At 45.8% G+C, this 14,407-nt stretch overlaps 2 protein-coding genes and 1 long non-coding RNA gene across 12 annotated transcripts in view; 2 read left to right on the top strand and 1 right to left on the bottom strand.

Annotated features, from left to right (window-relative positions):
• Nucleotides 1-12,490, top strand: part of LOC114673203 (uncharacterized) — a 46,858-nt gene extending 34,368 nt beyond the window's left edge. The window contains exons 3-4 of one of the 2 annotated variants that reach the window (XR_013407442.1): nt 5,833-9,238; nt 12,169-12,490. This is a non-coding gene — a long non-coding RNA (uncharacterized LOC114673203). Of the gene's footprint in view, nt 1-5,142; nt 5,374-5,832; nt 9,239-12,168 lie in introns of those variants that run through there. The other variant, XR_003723906.2, reaches the window with a different exon arrangement.
• Nucleotides 1-14,407, bottom strand: part of RNF213 (ring finger protein 213) — a 134,153-nt gene that overhangs the window by 14,251 nt on the left and 105,495 nt on the right. For 6 of the 9 annotated variants that reach the window (XM_077973145.1, XM_028836895.2, XM_028836894.2 and 3 more), the window contains 13 exons: nt 12,801-12,901; nt 12,506-12,688; nt 10,982-11,151; nt 10,786-10,885; nt 8,677-8,788; nt 7,910-8,123; nt 7,482-7,669; nt 6,135-6,257; nt 4,803-4,913; nt 4,134-4,376; nt 3,715-3,796; nt 2,584-2,618; nt 671-765 (listed from right to left, as the gene is read on the bottom strand). In XM_077973145.1, coding sequence (XP_077829271.1) covers nt 671-765; nt 2,584-2,618; nt 3,715-3,796; nt 4,134-4,376; nt 4,803-4,913; nt 6,135-6,257; nt 7,482-7,669; nt 7,910-8,123; nt 8,677-8,788; nt 10,786-10,885; nt 10,982-11,151; nt 12,506-12,688; nt 12,801-12,901 — 1,757 coding nt within the window. Of the gene's footprint in view, nt 1-670; nt 766-2,583; nt 2,619-3,714; nt 3,797-4,133; nt 4,377-4,802; nt 4,914-6,134; nt 6,268-6,915; nt 7,044-7,481; nt 7,670-7,909; nt 8,124-8,676; nt 8,789-10,785; nt 10,886-10,981; nt 11,152-12,505; nt 12,689-12,800; nt 12,902-14,407 lie in introns of those variants that run through there. The other 3 variants (XM_077973146.1, XM_077973149.1, XM_077973150.1) reach the window with 2 other exon arrangements.
• Nucleotides 471-2,624, top strand: LOC114673201 (uncharacterized). The gene is made up of 2 exons (XM_077973173.1): nt 471-1,412; nt 1,835-2,624. The coding sequence occupies exon 2, from the start codon at nt 2,121-2,123 to the stop codon at nt 2,622-2,624; it is 504 nt and encodes a 167-aa protein (XP_077829299.1). The 5' UTR covers nt 471-1,412; nt 1,835-2,120.

Below are 14,407 nucleotides of genomic sequence, written 5' to 3'. Positions count from 1 at the left end.
CAGGAGATGCAGTGTGGCAGATACTTTCAATGGCAAAACTATTAGAGGTTGGAGGACACTGTGATAGTTTCTTAAGCTGTGACTGCAGGGAACAGTCAGAATGTGAAGCCCCCATGCAGGTCCCACTCACTCTCTGAAAGGAGCAGTTAGAACCACACTCATCCCAGCATGGGATTGTGGGGTCGGATTTGTATCTGGATTCTGAAGTCTGGTATTTCATAAGACTATGTCTCCTTCATTTTTCTCAAAAAGTAAAAAATGGAGGAAGCTAAGATTGCTGGCAAGTGAGATGGCATCTGCTGAGACAGACGGATGCCCAGGTTTTGGTCCTGCAGACATAGATGTCCCCATGAGTTAGATCATCTGTTTATGTCATGCATATTTCTACAGAGGCTGCACCCAAGGCCCAAAAGGAAGACATCTGTATTCATATTAACAGGTATGAAAGTGTAGCCTGCTTTGCATTTCAGGTCCCAGGGAGCCAACAACAGATCAGAGGCCTCCCTGCTGTGTGACTGCTGGGACTTTGGCATTGCTATTCAGTATGACACAGGTCCACGTGTACTGGAGTAATTAGTACTATCTTGAGTATCACTTTATCAGCTGGAATAAAAACAGCCCAACACCCCAAGGTTTGAGTACTTAGGAAATACAATCCTGACCCACATACCTGACCAGGTTAAAGCCGTCCTGAGGTCTGTGATTAATGCCTCCAATCGGCGCATGGCAGTCAATGCAGGTGCTCTGTTCCATCGGCTTGCCACACTACGGTGAAGACAGAGGGCACTCGGAACCACTTCTGGAGCAGTACCATTTTATACACAAGCGCCATCATGCAAATGAACACCTCCTTATCACTGGCGAACGTGAGCACCCTTGGATTGTCTGTTCCGGTGTGTGCTTGTTTCGGGTGGGTGGAGAGCCCATGGGGACAGGGTAGGTCCTCACTAATGTTGCACATGGGCAAATTGGAACTTTTTTTTTTTTTTTTTTAAATAAGTGGGACAATTTAAGCTTTATTCCCAGAGTGATACTTTATAGACAAATATATAAAATTCAACCTTCCTTTCTCATATTCAGCACTTTTTCTATTCCTCCATCTATCACACTAGCCTGTAGCACTTCATGATCTAATACCAAGAATACTAGAATAGCTTCCAAACTGACTTCCTTATATCCATTTGGACTTTTTCATATATTTATTTTTATGAGACAGAGCCTTGCTCTGTCCTCCAGGCTGGAGTGCAGTGGCACCATCACGGCTCACTACAGCCTTGACCTCCTCAGGCTCAAGCAATCCCCCTACCTTAGCCTCCCAAGTAGCAAGGACCACATGCATGCATGCATGCACCACCATGCCCTGCTGATGCTTTGTGTTTTTTGTAGAGACAGGGTTTCAACGTGTTGCCCAGGCCGGTCTCAAACTCCTGGGCTCTAGCAATCCACCTGCCTCAGCCTCCCAAAGTGCTGGGATTACAGGTGTGACCTACCACACCTGGCTTGGACTTTTTTATTTAAAAAAGTCCAATTATATAATCTACTTCCAAAGGCTCATTTTTCAAAATCAGATATTGTGCTACTGTATACTGAGAGTCACAGCTGATAACACACCAAACCAGTCACAGAATTTCAGAGCTGGGATCATTCTTGGATAGAATCTATTTCAGTCTCATTTCTTGGACAAGGAAGTGATTGAAGCTCAGAAAAGTGTATCAGTTTTTCTCCCTCTGTGTCTCTTATATATGTTATTTAAATGACATGTATCAGGCTGGGCACAGTGGCTCATAATCCCAAAACTTTGGGGGGCCGAGACAGGAGGATCACTTGAGCCCAGGAGTTCAATGTTGATTGTGAGCAATGATCATGTCACTGCACTCCCGCCTGGGCAAGAGGGCCAGACACTGTCTCAACCAACTAACTAAACACCACAAATAACTACCACGTATCAGCTCAACCCACCAGCCTCTTGCTCTGCAAGTACAGATACCATGTATGGAGGGCTCTGGGCTAGATGCTTGGGAATCCAGAGAGGAAACATCAACAGTTCTTCCCCATGGCGCACAGTCTACACGAGGCTTTTTCCTTTGGCATCTGGACCACACCTCCTCTGAGGGCTAATAATGCAGCCTGTGGTCCAGGCAACACCTTGCCATTCTATCAAGAAAAGGCTCACTGAGCCCATGCTGCAGTGGCTAGAAAGAATGGCTAGCAGCAGTTCCCAACCAGTAGCAATTTTCTTTCTCAGGGGACCTCTGTCAATATCTGGTTTTAGCTGTCACACTGGGAGGAGGGGGTGCTCCTGGCATCCAGGGACTCAAGGTCAGGCATACTGCCAGACAGCCTGCAGTGCACAGGACAGCTGGCACCACAGAGCCATGTCCACAGTGCTGAGGCTGAGAAGCCCAGGGCTAGAAACCCTTAGCGCCATTGATGTTGCCCTGCTCAGAGCACCCTGGGCAGTCCTCGGTGAGCCCGTGCTCTCCTGGAAGGCCGAGAGCTTCACTCTCCTCCCCCATGATCCCCTTCCTCCAACCCAGGAGTGCACGCCACCCCTCCAACCCTATCTTAAATACCAAGACTCACCTCTCCCACAGAGCAAGGATGGCCGTTGGGACAAGCTGTGAAGAGAACAGGATACACATTGGCTGATGAGGTTTCACCGAATGACCCACATTGAAAAGGGAAAGCTAACTCTACTCTCTGGCCCTGACCAAAATATGAGAATGAGTGTCCAGAGCACCCCACACTAATTTGTTAAATTATATGACACCTGCCTGAAGCTTAATAAATGTATGTTGTCAGTGAAAAATGTCTGAGTCTAATTTTATGAAGTAAAAAGCAATTAGAATATAGGCCACACCAGCAGTACTTTTGGAGGCGAGGTGGACAGGATTCTAGACCTTTCTATTCTCTGTGGTTTTTTTTGGTCATGAGCATATTTTATAACAACTTTAAAAACTAGTTTTAAAATATTTAGGCCGGGCGTGGTGGCTCAAGCCTGTAATCCCAGCACTTTGGGAGGCCGAGGCGGGTGGATCACGAGGTCAGGAGATCGAGACTATTCTGGCTAACGTGGTGAAATCCCGTCTCTACTAAAAATACAAAAAACTAGCCGGGCGTGGTGGCGGGCGCCTGTAGTCTCAGCTACTTGGGAGGCTGAGGCGGGAGAATGGCGTGAACCCGGGAGGCGGAGCTTGCAGTGAGCCGAGATCACGCCACTGCACTCCAGCCTGGGAGACACAGCAAGACTCCGTCTCAAAAAAAAAAAAAAAAAAAAAAAAAATATTTACTGAGGCAACAGCAAAATTTACATGTCATGGGTTATATGAGTCAGTCTCCCAGTTCTATATTTCACATATTTCAGAAGAGCTATCTGTGTCAAAAACTTTGTTTTGTGATGGGCCTTTGAATGTGTCTCTGATGTGGTTCCCAGTCCTCCCTACTCCCAAAATGGCCTATTCCAGAAAACAGAAGTGCATCACAGAGCGCCTTTTGCACACAACAAAGAAATGAAATGGTTTGGATCATCTAGCCAGCAGAGTGCCAGCTCCTTCAAGCCATTCATCTTCTGCAGATGCCATGGGTAGAATGCAGGTGGTTTTGAACCCTGAGTCACAAACCACATGGACCCCAAGTCGAACCCACTGCTTCATAGCATCTGGACACCCTTTGAAGCTGAGAGGAGTGTGGGGTCATCCAGACCCCAACACTTACTGTACCAGTGGACTCCCTCCAGACCCTTCCACCTCCGAGCTTGAGCCAGCAAGTCTTCAGGCATGGTTGGAAGAAAGGCATGCTGAAAAACAAGAAAACAGAGAGAGCGCTAGATAAGTGAGCTTGTCGCCTGGGTGCTGCTGCTCAGCAGGAGGCCTGGAGGAAGAAAGGGAACTCTGCTTTCCTTCTACTGGACTTCTGAAGCGATCTGTGAAGAAAACAGAACAGCTCCCTGTGAAATAACAAAGGGCAAGGCAAGTCTGTCACTATCTTGTGTGCTCAAGAATCAAGTGACACAAAGGCAGAGAACTGAGGAGATAAAGATGCTCAAGGGTTCCCACGGCTGCAGCTCAGTCTCTACAGTGACAAGCTCTGGGGGTGTTCCGGTGAAGGCTGATGGAATTGTGGCCTACTCTTACCGCCATGTTGGCTGGGGAGAAGGCCAGATTCTTTAGGGGTTCCAAGACTTTATTCTGTCCACACAGAAGGATGGCTGCAGCATGAATGGCCATTTCTGTCACTGTTCCCTGAAGGTGGTTGTCACTGGGGCCCGCCCTCAACAATGGCAGAGAATTGTCCACGAGCGATGTTGCAAAATGGCTGATCTCAGGAGGTGAAAGGATCTTGCATTCGCCAATGAATTTGCTCACAGCTTCACATTGCTGACAGGAAAAAAAACTTAACATTAAGATATATCAAAGAATATTGTGTGAACTGCTCTTAGGCATACACTGACACCAGATATACATCAAATATCGAGGTAAATATGGAGAAATCACCACCATTTGAGGGGGAGATTGCAGAGAAGAGAATTGTGCATATACAAACACAGCATCCACATATGTAAGCATTAATTTTGACATTCTATTTTGTTTTACATTATCTTTTGTTCTTGGCTTTAGTTTTCATTATAATTCTACAAGCTTTGGGTTAAACAGAAAATAGTTCCTCCACATAACAAGGTTGAAAGTCTCTATCCTAGATAAAAAAAAATTATGGCATGATTTGTGTTGATAAGTTTCATTCTATTGAATAAAGTCCCTCCAAACACTGAGACTTTGAACACAGCCCTGCAGGCGGTTACTCACCTCTGGCGTGGGGTGGAGGCTTGCATTGTGGGATCTATACAAAATAGCCACCTCTCTAAACAGTGTTAACAGGAAGTAGGCTGACTGCTGGCTTTGGGGGGTCTTGCAGGCCTGCAAAATCAAGGGTATCAAGTGAGAATTTAAAAGCTCAACAGATTTTTTTTTTTGAGATGGAGTCTTGCTCTGTCACCCAGGCTGGAGTGCAGTGGTACGATCCCAGCTCACTGCAACCTCTGCCTCTCGGGTTCAAGCGATTCTCCTAACTCAGTCTCCCGAGTAGCTGGGACTACAGGCGCCCACCACCATGCCCAGCGAATTTTTTTTTCTTTTCTTTTAGTAGAGATGGGGTTTCACCATGTTTGCCAGGCTGGTCTGAAACCCCTGATCTTGTGATCTGCTCGCCTTGGCTTCCCAAAGTGCTGGGATTATAGGATTGAGACCCGCCCCCACCGCCCCAGCCCGCCAGATCTACCTAAGGGCCAGAGGCCCGCGAAGTTTGCCTGTGAAAAGAAAAGTGTCTCAGCCCTCAACCCACTCCTTGGGGAAGGCGCCTTTTCAACCCACCCACCGGGTAAGGAGCCTGTTCAACCCACCCCTTGGGGAAGGAGCCTTTTCCAGGCCTGGACACCTGGGGTCATGCCCCACATAGGCCATCTTCTGGCGAGCAACTTTTGGGCTACAAAGTTCCTGAAATACTCTCAGATTAAACTCAATGCATATTTAGCAGCCAGCTTAATGACAGAAGCAACGGAATCACCATCTGTTCTTCTGACTCCTTCACTGGTCTTAGAAACTTCTCCTGAGCAGAAAGAGGATTTTCTATTTCCTCTTTTCCTGGCACAGGGACTCAAAAAGGAAGCAAGACCAGACCAATTTAAAGGTTAGATTCTAAAAACATCTTTATATTTTTTAACTTCCCACACTACACCAACATATGTATTTTTATTAAACACACAAGCATATCTGAACTATGAATACATATAGATGTGAATTTGCTATTAATAGTTGTGTCAGCATCTTTGTTTTCCAGCAGGGTCTCAAAGGAAGTAATGGACATAAATCAAAAGATGCTGCTGATGGCCTTGGCAGATCAGCAAGACACAGCAAATCTGCCAACCCAGCTCAGCTGCCGTAGCTGTCCCGTTCCAGCCACTGGTTCACACACCGGACAGGTGCACCCTGGAGGCCGTGGGCACGTGACTTCCAATACAGTGTCACATGATGGGCTGCGTCAGTGGTCCACCACCCTGCATCATTTGACATAAACCAGGGAACACGCAGGCCCCAAGGGATGCCACCTGGTGTCAGAGAGAAGCCACGGGCCCACCCTACCTTCAGAGCAGTCTCAATGCCCAGCGGCTTGCACTCGAGGACAGCTTTGGCCACAGCATCACGGAGAGCCTTGTATTCATCGCCGTACGCCAGGTACCTATCCATCTGGCCTGGGTGGTCCTTCTGCAGCCCCAGGAATATAGGGGTTAGTTGGGGGTGAACGATGGGAGGAATGTTTTGCAAAGAACCATATTAATGGGTGCAGGAACCTGGTGATCGATCATTCGAGGTTTAAAGGCAGCCGAGCTGGGATTCCCCGACCTGGCCTGAGGCAGGAGTCTGGTGCCGTCTTCACAGGGAGCTTCCTCTGCAGTAGAGGAAGAGGCGCGAGTGCAGGGAACGCCTGCCGATGGCAGTGCTACCTGGGGAGGTGCTTGCTTCTTCCATTCATGGCATGGCACCACACACCTGAGGCCGGGTGGCTCTAAACCCCAGGTGGTCAAACAATGCCAGGGTTCTTAGTACCATTTTTGTATCCCCAGGACAATAAGAATTTGTTAATTTCTGGGCATCTGGAAAGGACCACTGAGAGGCTTTGAAGCCTTTTTTTGTTTCTGTTTTTTTGGGACAGAGCCTCACTGTGTTGCCCAGGCTGGAGTACAGTGGTGCAGTCTCAGCTCACTGCAACCTCTGCCTCCCAGATTCAAGCAATTATCCTGCCTCAGCCTCCCAAGTAGCTGGGATTACAAGCACCCACCACCACATCCAGCTAATTTTTTTTTTTTTAAGTAGAGACGAAGTTTCACCATGTTGGCCAGGCTGGTCTTGACGAACTCTTGACCTCAAGTGATCTGCCCACCTCGGCCTCCCAAAGTGCTGGAATTTCAGGTGTGAGCCACTGCGCCCAGCCTAGCCTTGAAGCCTCTTATGTGATTATATTCCTAGTTCTTGCTCTTGCCTGTCTCTTGCCTGCCAGAGGTAAAAAGGTCACACCTTGCAAGCTGAACTACATTTAAGTTCACCTTAAATGTAGCTGAACTGTTGTGGCCTTTTGTGCCACAAAATGTTCTACTTTCCTTGAAATTCAATGAGAAGTGATGCCTAAGAAGCTCTGAGGTGAGTGCCCTTACCTTGGCCCTACAGCAGGTGGTGTAACATGATCATAAGCTGGGGCAAATCAGCTAAAGCACAGACACAAAGGACTAGACAGACAAGCGCAGGTTTCTTTCCTGGCTCTGGGGATGCCGAGGGCAGGCGGAACGCAGAAGCAGTGGCACCATCCCTGCGTGTGAGGGTGGGGTGTGGGGGTGTGTTGGTGGGTGGTGTGAGGGTGGGGTGGTGTGTGGGTTTGGGGTGTATGGGGCTCTGGGGGTGCATGTTTGTGGGCTGCCGGGCCCCACTTCTCACCTGCTGCTCAATGACTTGCTTGGGGAACACCCACTGGCACGGATGGCCGGGCTTGGAGAGGCCCTGCACGAACTCCATCCCGCGCTGGCTGCTGAGCTTCCGCACCAGGTACACCCGGTGCCAGTCGTTTTCCACCCGGGTACAGAAGTGCTTGACTTGCCGCAGGTAGCACTGCTTCTCGGCCATCCCTGAGAGGCCAACGAGAAAGTGGGTGAGCAGCTGGTGACTTAGGGCATTTATTGTAGGACACAAGGCCAACCAGAGGGCACAGGACCTACCCACAGGCATTCACAGAAACACGTCCAGAGGAGAGGGGACGTGGAAAAGCCCAGTCATAGTCTATTCTAAGAACTAGTTTCCCATACTTCCTGAATTTCTAAATGACGGAGTCTTTAAACCCAAAGTAAAGCAAGGCAGAGAAGGCTTGCCTGGGTCTCCCTCAGGCTGCGAGAGGAAATCTGAAGCTCTGTCCAGGCAGAGGTGGATCCGGGCCACCTCTTGCAGGTATTCAACTGAGGCCTCGTTGGCCGGCTCTCGGCCACGTCTTACTGGAGAATACGTGTTAAGGAAACGACCTTCCTCTCTTAGGTGGTTCAGTTCATCATTTCTGGAGCAAGCACTGGTCTTCTCACGTATTGAATCCTGAGGGACAAGCAACAAGAAAGAAAAGGATATTATTCTTTTCAACATGGACGCCCCAAGCTTCTACAGTTGCCAGTGTGACTGTGGAAAATGAAGGAAAGAAGGATAAAGAATGTTGTTGTAGGTTTCAGTGTAAATTTCTTGACTCACGGAAACCTAATATCCCTTTTTATTTTAAGGGCAAGAAGGAGGGGAAAAGTGAGGGGAAAAATTTTTTTCCTCACAGGAAAATAATTATATAATCTAATTTATGTACATTGTGAAAATTTTGGATATAAAAATATGAAGATAAAAAAAATCCACAATGTCCCCACTCAGTGATAACCACTGTTAACTTTGGTGGTATATTCTCCTAGACTTCTGTTTTGTATGTATATGCACATAAATGCCAATATATACATTGCTGAAGGCAGAAGCAGTGTCTTGGAAACCTTTCTTCTTTTCTGCAAGGAACAGAGCATTTGTTAATTATACTGACTAAAATTATATTCTGTAAATTTTAAACCATGTGGTTCAGTTTCCAAAAGAAATTCAGGGAAGAGAGTTCGCTTACCTCCAGGCAGTTGATGAAGAGCATGTACAGTTCAGTTTTATCTTCAATTATGAATGCTTTCTTTTTTAACAGGGTCAAGTAATCCTGAATATAATCTTTTACATCATCGAAGCTGCAGAAAGAGAAATATTATTCCTGGCTTTCTCAGATCTGGAGACACACCGTACTAAAAAAAGAGCATCTATCTATCACTCATCTGTCCTGTGTGTGTGTGTATAAACATACATACATATATGTAGTTTCTAAGATTTTATGGAAAACCTTTTAGCATAATACTGGAGGAGTATAAAACTCACATTTTAGACCAGCTGTCCTCAAACTTTGGTTTCAGGACCCTTTTGTAGTCTTAAAAATTGAGAACCTCAAAGAGCTTTTATGTGAGTTATATTATCAATATGTATGATAGGAATTATGAGACATTAAAAACAAAAGGTTTCAAAAATATACATTCATTTAAAATAACAGAAAAGCTGTTACATGTTAAGTAACATTTAACATATTTTCCAAAACATGAATCAGTGAGAAGAGTGGCTTGGTCTTCCATTCCTGCACTGGCCCTGAGGCCTGGCTCCTGGAAGTCAGCGGCCTGCCTGCCCTGCTTCTGCTCCCCGTCGCTGCGCCATATCGGAGAATAATATGAGGAAAATCTGTCCTCATACACTCGGAATAGTGAGGAACATTTTAATAGTTTTTGCAGATCATTGTGGATATTATTCCTTAATGCTGTGCCAACAGTGATAAATGGTCATGTCTAAAGGTTAATTGCAATGTGGAGCCTAAAACTGTATCAATGCATTTTTCAGTCAATTACGTTAAAATCAAAAAGTCTGCCCATACTTTAAATAGAATTTTTTCTTTTTTGACCCACAGATTTCGTGACAGCAAGCATTGGTCATTTGGAAAATACTGGTTCACTGGGCTGTGCAAGTCTTGTAAAGGTTGACACATTTTTATTCTGCGTTTAAAAAAAAATCCATATTCATTAATATCACCACAAATTGCCCCAAAATATCTTTAAGTATTCGAAAGCTCGCAGGCTCATAGTGAAGAATACAAGCTTTTCAGAATTTCAATTTCAGCTTAAGAGCTTGAATGTTATCATCACCAACCAACATTGTCAGTTGTTTGGCTGAGGCCGGCTCGCTTTGCTGATTTCCAGGAGAGGCCGACCCAGCCCTGGACACCTGCATCGTGTGCATCCTTCCTCCCGGCATGAGTGGCGGTCCGTGAACACGGCAGCCGGCTGATAACTCAGGGCTTGTCATGAGTGATTTTCTGCGAGGCAACTGTCTACTGCAGTGCGTAGTGGGAGTGTTTTCTGTGCGTTTCCCATTTCCACAAAACATTAAGAAATCAAATCCTCAAGAGTCAAGATTTAGTAAAACGAATGAAACTGGCATGAAGAAGAAAGGCACGTGTGCATGGCGGTGAAGAGAACAATGTCTACAGCTGCTGCGTGTTCACGTGAGGGGCCAGCAGTCTCAGCTGCCACCGCTTTTGTAACATCATAAGCATCAACATGTGTTTTAAAAAGGGCAAATTTATCTTATAATCTAATTTTTAAAATAGTTTTAACCTCAGAGACCCACCTCACACCCAAGGGTCCATACCAACACTTTGAGAACTGCAATATTAGATCAATACAAGTACCACAGGTGATACTATTCTTGGATGTCAACATCCTTTCACAAGGAAATAGAGCCCATGGTCAGGGGAATAGAAACTTAGAAGACATCTAGGACATTCAGGGTGAGCAGGATTCTAAGCTACCATCCGAAAAATCAGAAAGCTGGACCACTGTGGAACCAGGCTCAGCCCACAGATTCTGCCCTCTTGAGTTGTGTCCTTCACACCACCGTGGTCCCTTCACGGCACTGTTGGCTTCTTGCTAGATGTGTGCTTGTGGGAATACTAAACTCATGTGCCTACATGTGACAATGTCAGAATACACAGCCAGTACAAGTAACCAGGTCGTATCTCACCGAAAAAGCTCCCCAAGATCATGTACTACCTACTAGTCACAACGAGAAGACTTGGTAACAAAGAGAACGCCACAATGAAGAGAAAAAGGCAGGGCTTTCTAGAAGCAAGTCTCCATGTTGTTCTTACCTGTACTTCAAAAGCAGTTTCAGTATCACTGAGCGGATGACAGGAGTCTTATCCACAACATCATTGAATGGAGAGAGAGATTTTGTGTGTTCACGGCGTCCTTAAACCAGAAAGAGAAAGGCAGCTCACTGCATGAGACATGCAGAAGTGAGATGAAGAAGTGAGCTGCTAGGTTTACAGGAAGAAAGCAACCTACTCTGGGGAGCGTCTCTTAAGAGCTCCTTTTGGACGAAGAGGAGAGAGAGCAGGCTCTCAATCACTTCCTTCTCAGGCGGAGCGTTGTCCTTGAAGCACATGGTGGACACCAGGTCTACGAAGAAGCTGTTGCACATCTGCCGGAAGCGGGCATGCTTTTCAATGACTTCCCTTAGAACACGAGAAAGAGAAGACAGGTGGATGGTGTTTCCCAAATGCCTCCTTACAGAAGGACTTGAGATTTCACAGCATTTCACTTTTTTTTTTTTTTTTTGAGATGGAGTTTCACTCGTTGCCCAGGCTGGAGTGCAGTGGCGTGATCTCGGCTCACTGCAACCTCCACCTCCCAGGTTCAAGTGATTCTCCTGCCTTAGCCTCTCAAGTAGCTGGGATCACAGGCACGCACCACCACACCTGATTAATTTTGTATTTTTAGTAGAGATGGGTTTCACCATGTTGGCCAGGCTGGTTTTGAACTCTTGACCTCAGGTGATCCACATGCCTCGGCCTCCCAGAGTGTTGAGATTACAGGCGTGAGCCACCACACCTGGCCAGCATTTCACTTTTAAATTGAAAGATTCAAGTCACTCCTCTCACCCGTTAGAGCTAGTCTTCAACATTTCAACAGATGATATTTAGATGCATCCCTTTCTAGAAACACTTTGATCATTTGGACCAGCCAACAGTACCCTTCAATATCGCAAAGTATGTCAACCCATCCACTGGGCTTGCCTGGTGCTCCACTTTTAGGAGGCCTGAGAAGGGAGGGAAGGGGAAGGAAAGAAAACCAACCACTCACAGAGCAGGGCTGAGGCCTGCTGAGTCCAGAGAGGTAGAGCTGCTTTTAACCACCTCCAAAAAGCTAGACAAGGAGTGGGTTGGTTCTCAGGTCAGTAACTGTGAATGATACTGATGCATTAAGACCAGTGGTGTCGGCCAGGTGTGGTGGCTCATGCCTGTAATCCCAGCACTTTGGGAGGCCAAGGCGGGTGGATCACCTGAGGTCAGGAGTTCGAGACCAGCCTGGCCAACATGGTGAAACCCCGTCTCTACTAAAAATACAAAAATTAGCTGGGCATGGTGGTGCATGCCTGTAATCCCAGCTACTTGGGAGGCTGAGGCAGGAGAATTGCCTGAACCTAGGAGGTAAAGGTAGCAGTGAGCTGAGATCATGCCACTGCACTCCAGCCTGGGCAAGAGAGTGAGACTCTTTATCTCCAAAAAAAAAAAAAGTGGCATCTAAATTCCTTGGGCCTCTGGTGGGGACCTTTGTTATGTCTTTCTGGCTTAGTTCCTCTGTATTTGCTGTTTCTCAAATCTATATGTATATCTCTTGGGGAAGAATAATCTTGAGATACTAAATATTTATGAAAGTACATAACAGTGGCATCTCTTTCGATAGTTCTCTGAGGTCAGGTTTTCTACCAAATGAAGGTTAATAGAGTTCATATTTCTGAATATTGTGTTTGCCAAAAAAGGAAAATAAAAAAAAAAAGATGCTTTCTTGAAAGAAGGGGTGTTTTACCTGTGCCTTTGGGAAACAGTTGGAGAGAAATTGTCTGGCAAGTCAGTTAAACAGTAGGGGCACATCATCTGCCCTGGGGCAAACCAGGCCCTGAGGCAGCGCAGGCAGTACACGTGGTCACAGGGCAGACAGACAGGGTCCTGTGCATCTCCCAGGCAGATGGGGCACGGCTGGACCCCAAACCTAGAATCCAAGAAGGGCAGTCAGTTCTGAAGCAGAGAAACCGGCCAGAAGAAGTGAAAACCACGAAAGGTTCAGAATTCTCGCCTTCACAGATCCAAACCTAAGGTCTCACCTGCTGAGGGTCTTGCTGGCTCTCTCCTTGCATTCACAGAGGGTGCTCATCACGGCCTCAAAAGGCCTGTGCATCTTGACGTCGGAGTTCTCTCGAAGACACTGAAGGCGGTGACAGGAGTCATTAGCAGTGGGGAGGGCTGAGGGCAGCCAGGGGCCGGGTCAGGCAAGAGAGGGAACACCACATTCTGAGTCAGGGCTGTGATGCATGCCACATGCGTGTGAGGTGCGAGGCCTTTGTGATTCTGTGTTTAGCACTTGAACTCTGAATGCCCTTTTTGTGATTATGCTGCTTGTCAGGGAACTACATTCTCAAGTTACGATTTTTCCTCTTCTTTTTCTTTTAAGGTCTCCTTCCCTCCCACTATTAAGAGATTTCATACTCTAAGTAATAATAATGACCATCTGTATACCCCCCACCAAGCTTTAAGAAATCTCAGCATTTTTTGAATATTTGCTTTAGATCATTTTGTAAACATTTTTAATTTTTTAAAATTTTCTTTCAGCCTCCCAAGCTGCTGGGATAATTTTTTTTTTTAGAGAAACAAAACATTATACATAATTACAATTTCACATCCCTCCCTCCCTCTCCAGAGGTATCTACATTTCTAGATTTCTACTGTTAGGATAACTGTAAGCATGTCTTAACATGGGGTTGAATGTTATTTTGAATGTTTTAAAACTTGGTGTCAGTGATACCACACTGTATTGAGGCTTCTGAAACTCATTCTCTTCATGATACCTTAGGTCCAGATCACTCCTGTACCCACGGATGAAGATACCAGTTACCCGTCTGCTGGTTAATGGGCATTTAGATTTTTTCCAATTCCTGACAGTCCTGTATTCAACATTCTTGCATATGTCTGAGAGCGAATAAGTTTCTCTAGGATATAGTTGGAAGTGGAAACACTGTTTTTTAGGCAACATACATCTTCAAAGGCAATATACATCATCACTGTACAAGACAGTTTAATGGCTGTGCTTACGGAATTTGATGGGCAGGCATGATGTTGGTATGGACATCTTAATATTATGTCTACCTTGGGCATTGTGAGCTCAAGGAGAGTACCTTTCTGTTCCAAGTTTAACAACGGTCTTTCTTTCTAAATAATTTTATCAAATGCTTTCTCTCTACATTTTGAAATGATCATTTAGAGTTTATCTTTTAATTTATACAACTGATAACATTTACAGATTTTTTTCTTTATTTCGAGCCATCCTTGAATTCCTGGGATAAATCTTACTTGGAAGTGATGTGTGTATTTTCAATATCCTAATAACTTTGTCAGTCAACAACCCAATTCAAAAATGGGCAAAGGACTTGAATGGACATTTCTCCAGAGAAGACAGCAAATGCCCAACAAGCATATGAAGGATGCTCACCATAACTAGTCATTAGGGAAATGCAAATAAAAACCACAATGAGTTATCACTGTGGCCATCATGAAAAAATCAGATAGTAACAGGTGTTGGCCATGATGTGGAGAAATTCAGACCCTGGTGCATGGCTGGTGGGGATGTAAGATGCTGCAGTCACTGTGGAAAATAATACAGTGCTTCTTCATAAAGTTAAACATAGAGTTATCAAATGATCCAGGAATTCCTCTT

This window comes from Macaca mulatta, chromosome 16, assembly GCF_049350105.2.
Source record: "Macaca mulatta isolate MMU2019108-1 chromosome 16, T2T-MMU8v2.0, whole genome shotgun sequence".
Lineage (NCBI taxonomy): Eukaryota > Metazoa > Chordata > Mammalia > Primates > Cercopithecidae > Macaca > Macaca mulatta.
The sequence above is the reverse complement of the archived record's forward strand: the minus strand, read 5'-3'. Positions and strand labels throughout refer to the sequence as shown.

What these genes read in the sequence shown, in the direction of transcription:
- LOC114673201 (XM_077973173.1), top strand. Translation starts at nt 2,121, where the DNA reads ATGCAGCCTGTGGTCCAGGCAACACCTTGCCATTCTATCAAGAAAAGG.